The sequence below is a fragment of the Macaca fascicularis genome, chromosome 15, assembly GCF_037993035.2.
Source record: "Macaca fascicularis isolate 582-1 chromosome 15, T2T-MFA8v1.1".
Taxonomy (NCBI): domain Eukaryota; kingdom Metazoa; phylum Chordata; class Mammalia; order Primates; family Cercopithecidae; genus Macaca; species Macaca fascicularis.
The window spans coordinates 60,272,230-60,284,979 of record NC_088389.1 but is presented as its reverse complement, the minus strand read 5'-3'; the positions used below and the strand labels follow the sequence as shown (position 1 = coordinate 60,284,979).

The 12,750-nt window shown below is 52.0% G+C and overlaps 1 protein-coding gene across 1 annotated transcript; it reads left to right on the top strand.

Moving 5' to 3' along the window:
• Positions 1–8,690: 8,690 nt before the first annotated feature.
• On the top strand, positions 8,691–11,912 carry FOXE1 (forkhead box E1). The gene has a single exon (XM_045373503.3). It carries the CDS (start codon positions 9,381–9,383, stop codon positions 10,497–10,499), a length of 1,119 nt encoding a protein of 372 aa, XP_045229438.2. The 5' UTR covers positions 8,691–9,380; the 3' UTR covers positions 10,500–11,912.
• The last annotated feature ends 838 nt before the right edge of the window (positions 11,913–12,750 follow it).

The following is a 12,750-nucleotide window of genomic DNA, read 5'->3' as shown; positions in this document are numbered from 1 at the left end:
GTGCAGTGGCTCACACTTGTAATCCCAGCACTTTGGGAGGCTGAGGCAGGCGGATCAAGAGATCAAGAGATCAAGACCATCCTGGCCAACCTAGTGAAACCCCATCTCTACTAAAAACACAAAAAAGTTAGCTGGGCATGGTGGCGCCCGCCTGTAGTCCCAGCTACTCGGGAGGCTGAGACAGGAGAATCACTTAAACCCAGGAGGCGGAGGTTGCAGTGGGCCAAGATTGCGCCACTAAACTCCAGCCTGGCAATAGAGCGAGATTCCGTCTTAAAAAAAAAAAAAAAAAAACGAGATCACGTCTTTTGTGGGAACATGGATGGAGCTAGAGGCTATCACCCTTAGCAAACTAATGCAGGAATAGAAATTCAAATACTGCATATTCTCACTTATAAGTGGGAGCTAAATTATGAGAATTCATGGACACAAAGAAGGAAATAACTGGAGCCTACTTGAGGGTGGAGGGTGGGAGTAGGAAGAGGGGCAGAAAAGATAGCTATTGAGTACTGGACTTAATACCTGGGTGATGAAATTATCTGTACAATAAATCCCCATGATACAAGTTCACATATGTAACAAACCTTCACATGTACCACTGAAACTAAAAGTTAAAAATAAATAAATAAATAGAAAAAAAATTAACCATACTTTCAAAAGGAATAATCTCTATTAAAAAAATTTAAAAATAAATAAAATAGAAATAAATGCAAACATACAACTACCATATAACTCAAACATTCCTCTCCTAGGTATTTACCCAAGAGAAATGAAAACATATGTCCACACAAAGACTTATACTCAAATATTCATAGCGGCTTTATTTGTAATAGCCAAAAATGGAAACAACCCAAATGTCCATCAATAAGTGAATGGATAAACAAATTGTGGTGTACCCATATAATGGATACTATTTAGCAATATAAAGGAATAGACTATTAATACCACAACGTGGATGAATGTCAAGAGTGTATACTACATTATTTCATTTATATAAAATTCTATAAAATGCAACCTAATCTGTAGTGATAAAGTGGTTCAGTGATTGCTTATGGGTAGTGGGAGTGGGGGATAATTTGGTCACAAAACAACAGGAGGAAACTTTTAGGGGTGATAAATATGTTAATTATCTTGATTGTAGTGAGTCACAAGGTACCCTTGGAGACAACTTAGTAATACTATATAAACCATAAAAAATTTGTGGCCCCATAAATCTTGTTCTTGGGAATTTGTCTTAAAGATATTTCAAAAAAATATAAAAAGCTTTTTATACATTCGCAGTATTTTCACCTACACCAAATATACTGGAAATTACCTAAGGGCCTAGCTACTGTGAAAGGGTTAAATCAACACTAGACCGTTTCATTCACAATTACAGATGAAAAACAAGAAGTGAGGAGCCGCATTTAGCTATGTTTATAAAATAATGCAAATGCACTTTGTAAAAAACTACAGAATTGTACTTATGCTATGGTTACACTTATGTAAACATGCATACTTATGCATAAGAACACAAAGGGAAGAAAAACAGAACAGAAAATTCTAGTAGATGAATGATAGGTAATTGGCGTGTGGGTGACTTTTTCTTCCTGATTTGTCTCCTGTAACGTTACAATGTTTTCATAACAGTTTTGAAAATGTCTTCTTGTTGGTTTTGGCTCAGGCTCCCAACCCAGTGATTATTCCATGCCTTGAGTCTGTCAGCTCCCAGCATTAGCACCTCAGTGTGGTCAGCCACAAGCGGAATCAGCCTGCCTTCCTCTGTGTCTTCCTCTAAGTCAGGAGTGTCCAGTCTTTTGGCTTCCCTAGGCCACATTGGAAGAAAAATAATTGTCTCGGGCCACACATAAAATAAACTAAAACTAACAATAGCTGGTGAACTAAAAAAAAGAAAGAAAGAAAGAGAGAGAGAGAGAGAAAGAAAGAAAGAAAGGAAGGAAGGAAGGAAGGAAGGAAGGAAGGAAGGAAGGAAGGAAGGAAGGAAGGAAGGAAGGAAGGAAGGAAGGAAGGAGGAAAGGAAGGAGGAAGGAAAGGAGGAAGGAAGGAAGGAAGGAAGGAAGGAAGGAAGGAAGGAAGGAAGGAAGGAAGGAAGGAAGGAAGGAATCTCATAATGTTCTAAGACAGTTTAGGAACTCGTGTTGGGCAGCATTCAAAGTTGTCCTGGGCTGCATGAGGACCGCAGGCCGCAGGTTGGACAAGCTTGCTCTAAGTCATTGATAAAATGCTGGACAGGCTTATGGTATGGTGTAAAGGATGCCACCTTTTCTTCTCTTGGTAGAAATCATCTGTCACTGTTTGACTCTTTAGGTTATTTCAATACTAATAAATGACAAATTCTAGAAACCCCCTTCCCAAGGAAGGGGTACTAAAAGGTGGATTAACAAAGTGAACCCGAGGAACAAGTGGAACTGCTTGCCTGTGCTTGGAGAGTCTTGTTCATCCACTGGGTAAAGCTGACGTCAATCATCTCTGGCCAGCAAATGCCCCAACTTTCAGAGGCAGCTCCACAAACCAGAGATGAGAATATAGTAGGAAGTCTATGAGAGGGTTAAAACTTTGAAAACAGAAGTAACAGAAGCCTGTGCAGGCTTTCAGAGAGCATTAATATGATTCTTTCCATAGCTAGGCCACTGCTTTGCCTAAAATAGTCTTGTAGGGCAGAGCCCGAGTGGTCAGAGGGCTATTGGAACTCCAATGCCACAAGGCAGCTGATAGCCTTTCCCAAGCCTTGTCAACTCCACCTCCTGGCCATTTCAGAAGTGATCTTTCCTCTCTTTCCTTTCACTTCTTTCCATCCCCGCAACCCTTACACACATCCAGGGCTTCACCACTGTGTTAGTCCACTGACCCAGAACCCTGTTCCAGCAGTATGTTTGGTCCCACCACCTATGGACAGTTTGGCCTGGCCAGGACTCAGGGAAGGCAGGGAGTGCCACATACCAGCCACCCAAGGTGAGGCCCCCTACAGGGGCCTGAGCAGCTGTTCCTCACCTTTTCATACTCCTGGATTTCATTCAAACCCACATCAGGAGGGCGAGCTCAGCTCTCCTGGCCAACCCCAGGGTTCCCTAGAGTCCTAGCCTACTGGCTGATGGGCATTATGACCATGCGAATGGCTTCAGGATTGAAGAAAACGCCCCTGAACCTATAGAAGCTGGGCTCCAGCTCAGTGCTGAATCTTTCCCCGACCCTCCTGCCAAAAGTTGGGCTACATCTGCCCAGGCAAAGGCCAGGGCTGCATGCACATGCAAGGCCCTAAGTTTCCAAGACACGAGGGAGAAAAGTTGCTCCTGAGAGACCCTCAGACCCCAGCCCAGTAAGGCCAAATTAGCCAAACTGCCCCTCAAAGCTTCTTATTTCTAGACCCCAGGATCATCCCAGGGTTCCCCAGTACCTGAACCTAGGGTAGAGGATGGTGCTCTGAGTCTGAATCTCCCCTCATGCCTGCTTATCACCTGCAAGACCCCTGTTTCTGGGCTGCTTTGCAGTTGCCCACCTGTCTAGATGGCCTACCTTTCCATTACCATGCTTTCCAGATCCAGTGCTCTGCCAGTTCTCCTGGATGTGCTCCCAATGCCCAGCTAGTGACAGGTCTGAGACTAGCCCCTGGGTCTCCTGATACATTAGTGTATTTAATATGCACAAAGTGGTTAAAACAGTGTGTGTTCATGGAAGAGTTATGTATGTCTGACTTACTATTACTAACTTTCACAACTCTCTTACATTAGTATTTATCCCCATTTTATAGATCGACAGGTTGAGGCTGAGTGGATAAGTGACTGGCCCAAGGTTGCACAGCTTGGAAGAGGCAGAGACAGGAACTGACCCAAGACTGGATGACTGAGTAACAGGCTCTCACAGGAGGGTCACATTGTGACAGAAGACTTGGTAGGGGGCAGTGTCCTCAGATGCTGGGAAAGGGAAGACCAAGGGAGAGTGGAAAGGAGCTGCATTGTGTAGGGAGGGGGCCTTGAATGACAGGCCCAAGAAAGAGCACTTGATCTTGCAGGAGGATGACGGGAAGCATTGAGGGCTTGTGCAGGGCCAGCAGGAGTGCCTGCTGGGAGCAGACTGTTTAGAGCCTTGGACATGTGGAGAAAGCTGATGCCGCATAACCCTGTGTGCCTCTCCACTCTGGGTCAGGCTCTGCTGAGCAGAGGAAGCTCTTGGGCAGAAAGGCTGACAATCTGACTCCCACCCACTCCAGGGTCCTCCTGGGTGGAAGTCCCTCTGTCCTGTCTTGCCACTCTCTGTGCCATCCTCCAGGGCAGAAGAGGCTCGTATGGGCAACTGGAACCTGGCTGGAGTGTGAAGCTGGCCCCCTCACTTCCAGCCCATGGGCTGCTGCGATGGTGACTCCCGGGAGATGCGCCTAGAGAGGCAGGACACGTGCACGCATATTCATAACAGAGGCAAAAAGGCTGACTGCGAAACCGAGAGAGACACACGCACTCCAGGCCTGGGGGGGGGGGGTGGAAAAGCCCGAGGGGGAGTAGGAAGAGGCCAGAGGAGGGCTGGCTGCTCTCGCGTGTCGAGGTTCCAGTGTCTTCCAGCTCCCCGCGCCGCCTCCTCACCGTGCCACCGCCCACCTCATGCCTCGGGCGCCTAGCAGCCAAGCAAGCAATCGGGTTGGGTTGTAGGGGGAGGCAATCAACCCTGTTGCCCCTCCTCAGGAGGCCAGACTGAGCTGCGGGATGGGATCCCTACAGAGACTGACCTGGGGAAGGGGAAAAAGTCACTGCCTCTTCCTGTGCCTCTAGTGGTTGAACTAGAATCCAGGCTAGCTCATCTCCCTTTTGAAGGGGGAAGGGGAGTTATCATTGGCTCTTTTCAGATTGTCTTGCAAACCATGGACTCTCGCCCCAGAAATGAACACCCACAAATTTCAGGTTTCCAAGTGTTCCAAAGCCGCGCACAGATTTCGGAACCAGACCAAGAAACCTGGATTCCCGAAGTCGCCTGGGGGCCGATCCTGAGCCCAGGGTCCCAGAATCTAACTGAAATGCGCCTGCGGGCCGCCACCTTCCCCGGGCCACGGCTTTGCCAGGAATGCCCGCCGCCACAGCTGAACTCCCGCCCACCTGGGTCGGATCAGAAGCGGGTGGTGGCCTGCGCTTCGTGGTCCTCGGGTCCGGAACACAGGGAAAGCGCGTGCAGCCAACCTAGAGCGGGAGCAGGGTCTGGCTTGACTCTGTCCCCAATTCGTTGTGTGCAGTGGGACAAGTCCGCGCCGTCTGGAGCCAGCTTCCCCTTCTCGTTGCGGCCGCAAAGCTACTGGACCTCCAAGCCGACTCCTGTGCTCCCCGCTGCTCTGAGAACACTGAGTGTCCCGGGCCTGCGCAGACTGGGTTGGGAGAGGGCTCTGTAGGAGGACTTGCGGGGAGGTGGGTTAGAAATGCTAGGTGCTTCTTACCTATGTAAAAAACAAATTTCCATGATTTCCTTAAATCGAAGAACTGGTTACCTCTGGGTCTGCATGCAGGAGAATCTCCGTCAAGGAATCTGGAGGAATTTTCCTTGACTCCTTGGACCCCTCTCGTTTTTATTTACAGTCTCCAATTCAAAACTGGGGAAAGCAGCTGTTGTAGAAGAACATCTTCTACAGATTCCCAATAGCACCCCCAGCCTCCTATGCACATAAAATGGCCTGCTGCAGGCACGCCTCTCCGGGAGTGCTGGGAATACTTGAAGGGTTGAAGACCAGCGGGAAGCAGACAGAAATCACTGGCCCGCCCATGTCAACACCAACCCACCCCTGCTGGATTGGGAGAATGATTTTCAAGGGGCTGGAACCTGCCCTTCCTAACTTCCAGATGATTCATAAATGTTAAGGAGCACTGTGCCACAGAAGAGGTGAAGACTTGGCCATGACCACGTTCCTTCTCAAGAAACTGAGAAGGAAGAAATGGGAAGAGATAGGAAATGTCCCAAGGAAATTTCTGTGTATGGTTTTGATCCAAACGGGTAAACGTGTGACCTATGTACTCACCAAATCATTTAATGTGAACTCACTGTGGACTCACAGAATCTTCAAATGCATTATTCGAACAGAACATTTATGAAATAGAAATTTAAGGGTCCTTTGTGAAAATCTTAGAATCATGATCTTGGAAATTCTAATCCCATAATGCTAGGTATTTGGTCTCGGCCATAGGAGTAGCTTGATATTGACAAAGTTTGAGAAAACAATCGGAATTCTAGAAGAATGAGGTCACAGACACAAGACATTGAAGATCAGAAAATCCTGAGATAAGGAGGCTTTTAGCCATAGTCGTTGCAGCTTAAAACTAGAGGATCATAAAGTCATGGGACTAATCATTAAAGCACACAATCATGAACATTAGAAGAATTATTAGAATCAGATTATCTGAGCTACAGAATAGTGGATCCAGCACTAACATTTTAGAATTAAGGAAGGAGAGGGTTGTGGATTTACAAGATTCAAATTCTTCCAATCAGACATTCCTACACAGGAATTCAAATTAAATAATATATAACTTAGAGTGGAAAAAATAAAAAACTAGAGAAGTGGCAGCTTCAAGAGTGGCATCATATTTTCAGGCACAAAATCTTAGTGTCCCCGGTTTTTTGTTTGTTTGTTTGTTTTTGCTTGTTTGTTTGTTTGTTTGTTTTAAGAGACCGGGTCTCCCTCTGCTGCACAGTCTGGAGCGCTGTGACTACTCACAGACACAACGATTGTGCACTACAGCCTGGAACTCCTGGGCTTAAGCGATCTTCCTGCCTTAGCGTCGAGTAGTTGGGACTACAGGCTCCCGCCACGGTGCCTGGTTTAGTCCCAGTATCTTAATACATAGGTTTTTAGACTTTGACTAGAAGCTTAAGTCAAAGGAATATAAGCATAGTCCAAGTTAGACTCCCAGTCATGGAATCTAAGAATTACAAGATCGCATTCTCTAGATTTACGGAATCACGTTAGGACAGCGGTGGTCCAGAATTTAAAATCTGGGTATCTGAACCTCAGAATCTTGAAAAAGTTACTGAGAGCCACGAAATCCCGTATTACAAGGTGCCTATAACATAATCCAGTTAAAATTTTAAAATTTCAAGTTTTTCCCCCTTTGTAAAAACGAAACAGGACGAAATCTGGGTTTTTGCTTCTTCATTACTTGGGAAGAAGGAAACCAGGAGTTTTGTTTAGCGAGTGGAAAGCCCCTCTCCCTTCGTTCGACCAACCCTCTGCCGGGGAAGGTTGTCAAGCAAACGCTTTGAGCGTTTCCACACACCGGGTCGACGGAGCGAGGATCTGGGCTTTGCCTCGCTCTTCCGAAGACAGTTGCCCAACGCTTGGCCGAGCTAAGCCTGCACTCAGCTCACCGCCACGAAGAATGCGACTAAAACCCTGGAAGGTGTGCCAACCGTTACTCGCCAGAACCCTCCTCTTGGGATCGCCCACCCGCTCGCCTGGCGCCCTCCGCGCGGCTCTGCACCCACAGCCCCTGCCCCAGAAAGCTGTGCCCGGACTGGAGCCATGGGAACCCGCGCCAAGACCCGGAATCCTACGGGTAGCAGGGGCCTCGGAGATCAGCACACGCCCTCCAACCGATATTTAACAGAGTAGAACACTGAGGCCCTGCGAGGGACAAGGACATGCCCTGGATCTCCCAGTGAATTGCCAGGGAGCGATCTCAGGTTAGGACCAAGTCCCGGCTCAGGGACAGCAGGAAAGGAACTCAGAAATTGGACACCCATGAAGTAAACGTGTCCGACTGCCCGCCCCTTCCCCGGAGACGCGCCCACCAGGCCACAGCTCTCTTCCCACTTCCCCATCACGCGCAGCCCTCACTTCCCGCTGCGGGAAGGGGCTGCTTGGCTGTCTCTGGGGGTCTTCAGAGCTACCCTGGCCCCGGGGGATTGGAGGAGGAGGTGACCTATCCTGCGTCGTCTTTAATCCGTGCGCCACTATCCATCAAATAGAGACAGATCCTGGGCCTCTCAAAGACGGATGATTGGGAGTGGGAAGTGGCCTAACCCTAAATATCTACCACGTAAGGACTCTTGAGATATCCAAACCCCTGTACAGTCGAGGGATCTGGAGCCCAAAAAGGGAAAGTGGCTACCTCTACCACACAGCTGGGAAGCGCAGTCCTAAGAGACGCAGGTTGGAGACTCCACTAAGCGGAGAAGTCGCAGGGGAGCCTTGGCAAGTCACCTTCCCTTTCGGGCCTAGGAATACTCATTCGAAAGATGGGGGGACTGGAGTGCCGAGTGGCTGCGGCAGTCACAATTGGGGTTTGGAAACCATCCTGAAAGGCCCTGGGAGCCGGTCTCCCGGAACTTCTCCCTCCCCATCCCACAAAAACCAAGCGCCCTCTCGGGCAATTCTCACCCACTCAGGACAAAAAAGTGAGATGTGCCCGTCCTTTCACCGCGAATACCAGCCCTTGGCAGAGACCTGAAAAATCTGAAAACTCCGAGTTCGGGCGCCGAGGTCTCCCGAGCGGGTTCCTGAACTCTCGGGGCCTCAGTCTCCGGATCAGGGCGCGGAGGGGACCGACCCGGGGGATCTCCAAGCGCCCTCCCCGCCCTGACGTTGTGGAGCTCCACCACAGCTGCTCCTACCTGGGGAGGTGCGCCCGAGCCCCGGGGGGCGGGCAGTCGGGGGGCGGGCAGGGAACCGGTGCCGCCCCATGCTTCCTGGCGCCTTTAAGGAGGAGAAGCCGGCGGAGGGAGGAGCCGGTCCCGGTGTGTGCAGGAGAGCTCCTCGCCAGCGGTCCGCAGGGCTGGAGACCCACGCCGTGGAGCGGACCAGCCTCAGGTGGCCCCGCCTGGGCCCGCGCCCAGACCTTGCTGCCCCCGCCTAGCCTCTCTGCCCGTAGCGCAGACCGCCGCCTTGGCCTCGCAGGTAGGGCATGGGCGGCCCCCGCCAGATCGCCCGGCGCCTGGACTAACTGACCTGGCTCTGGCCTTTGAGCCCGAAGCCTCTTCTGCGCGCACAACGTAGGCAGTAATCCTGAAACCAGCCGGCACCACAGACCAGCTGCAGCCACCCCAACCCAGGGATCACTTCCGGACCCCTCGACCGCCCGGCACCAGCGCGCACGGTACCCTTCAGCCGGCGACCAGAGTCCAGTCCCAGTCGCGAGGCCACCGCCGCTGCCCGCCTCGAGCTGCACCACGCGGGCTGAGCCGTCGGCGAGCGGGTCACTCTCGAGCTTCTGTCTGCACAGCGCCAGCCCCAGACGACGGACGCCGAGCCTCCAGCGCGCGCCAGCCTGGGCCACCTCTCGGGGCCAGCCTGTGAGGATCCCCTGAGCTCTCCGCAGAGGGGCCAAGCGTGCATTCCCGGGACCCTAGGCCCGCCCCCGCCCCCCCGACAGCTGCAGGGATCCAGAGCCCCGGGAGTGCGGGACGGCCGCGCCATGACGGCCGAGAGCGGGCCTCCGCCGCCGCAGCCGGAGGTGCTGGCTGCCGTGAAGGAAGAGCGCGGCCAGACGGCGGCAGGGGCCGGGGTCCCAGGGGAGGCCGCGGGCCGCGGGGCGGGCGGGCGGCGCCGCAAGCGCCCCCTGCAGCGCGGGAAGCCGCCCTACAGCTACATAGCGCTCATAGCCATGGCCATCGCGCACGCGCCCGAGCGCCGCCTCACGCTGGGCGGCATCTACAAGTTCATCACCGAGCGCTTCCCCTTCTACCGCGACAACCCCAAAAAGTGGCAGAACAGCATCCGCCACAACCTCACGCTCAACGACTGCTTCCTCAAGATCCCGCGCGAGGCCGGTCGCCCGGGTAAGGGCAACTACTGGGCGCTCGATCCCAACGCGGAGGACATGTTCGAGAGCGGCAGCTTCCTGCGCCGCCGCAAGCGCTTCAAGCGCTCGGACCTCTCCACCTATCCGGCCTACATGCACGACGCGGCGGCCGCCGCCGCAGCAGCCGCCGCCGCCGCCGCCGCCGCCATCTTCCCGGGCGCGGTGCCCGCCGCGCGCCCGCCCTACCCGGGCGCCGTCTATGCAGGCTACGCGCCGCCGTCGCTGGCCGCGCCGCCTCCAGTCTACTACCCCGCTGCGTCGCCCGGCCCTTGCCGCGTCTTCGGCCTGGTTCCTGAGCGGCCGCTCAGTCCAGAGCTGGGGCCCGCACCGTCGGGGTCCGGCGGCTCTTGCGCCTTCGCCTCCGCCGGCGCCCCTGCTACCGCCACCGGCTACCAGCCCGCCGGCTGCACCGGAGCCCGGCCGGCCAACCCCTCGGCCTATGCGGCTGCCTACGCGGGCCCCGACGGCGCGTACCCGCAGGGCGCCGGCAGTACGATCTTTGCCGCTGCTGGCCGCCTGGCGGGACCCGCTTCGCCCCCCGCGGTCGGCAGCAGTGGCGGCGTGGAGACCGCGGTGGACTTCTACGGGCGCACGTCGCCCGGCCAGTTCGGAGCGCTGGCGCCGTGCTACAACCCTGGAGGGCAGCTCGGAGGGGCCAATGCAGGTGCCTACCATGCTCGCCATGCTGCCGCCTATCCCGGTGGCATAGATCGGTTCGTGTCTGCCATGTGAGCCGAGCGTAGGGACGAAAACTCAAGACATGTCGGCTGTTCACACGTTCCCCGAAACCTGAGAACAGGAATGGAGAGAGGACTCAATTGGGACCCACGTGGAAAAGACTGAGCAGGCCACAGAGGCTCGGGTCTCCCCGCGCACAGCGTAGGCACCCGGTGTACTCTGTAAATGGAAGGAGGTGGGGCGAGGCAGCCAGAGCCCTTGGACTGGCACAGGGACCCTCGATGGAGCGAAGCCCCCAAAGGGGATGCTTTCTGGCATTCTATCGGAGAGGGTCCTTGGCGGTAACCAGAGGGCAGCGTAGTGTCAACACCTGAGACCAGGATCCAAATTGTGGGAAATCAGTTTCTGCCTTCCATGTACTGCCGGAAACTCGGGCCTTTTTACGCGGTTCGGCCTCTAGTGCTTTTAACTGCTTTGCTACAATAAAAGGCTCCGGCAGCCAGCGCCTTTCTTCTTAAAGCGAGGACAAATTTGCAAAAGAAGTAGCCTTTTCTTCTTCTTTTTTAAATGGGAGAAATCTCTGCTCTGGTTGACCTGAGCTAGTTTTCCCTGTCTCTGAGAACTGGAGACCTAGCTCCGAGTTGAACTGTGTCTCAGCGCTCCAGTCCCATCACTTGAACCTTCAGTCTCCCCTATCTGTTACACGAGAGGGCTACGGACTCTACCCACCGCTCCCGGGTTGTCATTCAGGGCCCCATCATCTTGGATGCTGCCCTGTGTATTTGGCAGCAATGGTGGACCACCCAGGGCCTCTGAGTAGCCACCCAAAGCTTACCCGCTGTTCTAGGGAATAGAAAAGAGCTCATGGCCAAGCATCTAACCTAAAGTCCCAGGATTGGCTCCAGGCAGCAATTATATCATAACTTATTGAACTTTTGAGCAGGTTGTGCTGGCAATTTCATAGCTGCCCAGTCATAAATCTGGTTTTCCATTATAAGGCAGCTAGAAATGCATTCGTTCATTTGTCCACTGTTTCTTGTCATCACGCAGCCCTGGACCCAATGGGTGAACTAAAGTTTAAGGAGATGAGAGGACTCAGGGAGCCCGCTGGTGACACCTTTCAGTAGCTGGTGAGGGCTCTTCCATCCTCAACACCCCCTGCTACACCTCAGCAGCCTCCCCATGCAAAAAGAAAAGAGAAAAGTTGGGGCAGTCAGTAAAGCAAGCTTTAGAAAGAAACTGGAATTTTAACTTCATTTTGTATCTTGTTTAAGTAGCAGACTCACTAAAATCAGAGAAAGTCCAATAACTCTCCCCCTTTCCCTTGAGAAATCTTTCAGTTTCGATTCTGGAGCAAAAATTTTCAGCATTAAATATTTCAGAGGCTCCATTCACAGCTTTCAGATAAACTGGAGTGTTCAGATGGATTGTTTTAATAAAAATGTTTGAGCAAGTGAGTTCTGGCAAGAGAAACTCAGCCTCTTTCTGTATAAACTTAATAAGGAAGGGTCGGGGTGTGAAAAAGAAGATTGTATGAAAAACATTGGTAATTTTTATTTTTTATTTTTGGGACTGCACTATCCTGTTCATGAAGACATGTGAACTTGGTTCAGTCCAAATGGGGATTTGTATAAATCAGTGATCTCCATTAGAAATATGGTGCAAGCCACATATGTAATTTTAAATTTTCTAGTAGCCACATTAATAAAGCAAAAAGAAACAGGTGAGGTTAATTTGAATGATATACTTAACCCAACATAGCAAAAAATTATGATTTCAACATATAATCAACATAAAAATTGATAAAAATTGAGATGTTTTACTCTTTTCACATGAAGGCTTTACAATTTGGAGTGTGTTTTACACTTACAGCTTCTCTAAATTTGGACTAGTCACCTGCTAGGTGTTCAGTAGCAACACTGTATTGCACAATGAGGGTCTAGGTGCTGGCCCTTCCTGGCTTTGGTGGTGGTACCTGGAAGCACTTGAGTGCTGACCCTGCCACCCGTGGGCCCAAATTCCAGACCCAGCCTTGTGACCTTGGAAGATTGCAGGTATTGGGCGGCCCTCTTCTTCCTATGAACCTTTGCAGGTATGGAGTTCAAGGGTTCTCCACCATGCAGCTAGACAAGCTGGCTGTCCCAGGCGCAGAGGTCAGAATGACTTGCCTGGTTGGGAAGCATGGGGAAGTAAGAGTCCTCCACCCAGGAGTTTTGTTCTGGGCTGTGGAAGAGCCCAGGCGAGGGACTGGGGCTGAAGAAGGCTGGTTTTTGCACGTAGTTAGTGCTACAGTTGAGCCTTTCTC

Excerpts from the sequence above, each read along its gene's own strand:
- FOXE1 (XM_045373503.3), top strand. The coding sequence starts at position 9,381 with ATGACGGCCGAGAGCGGGCCTCCGCCGCCGCAGCCGGAGGTGCTGGCT.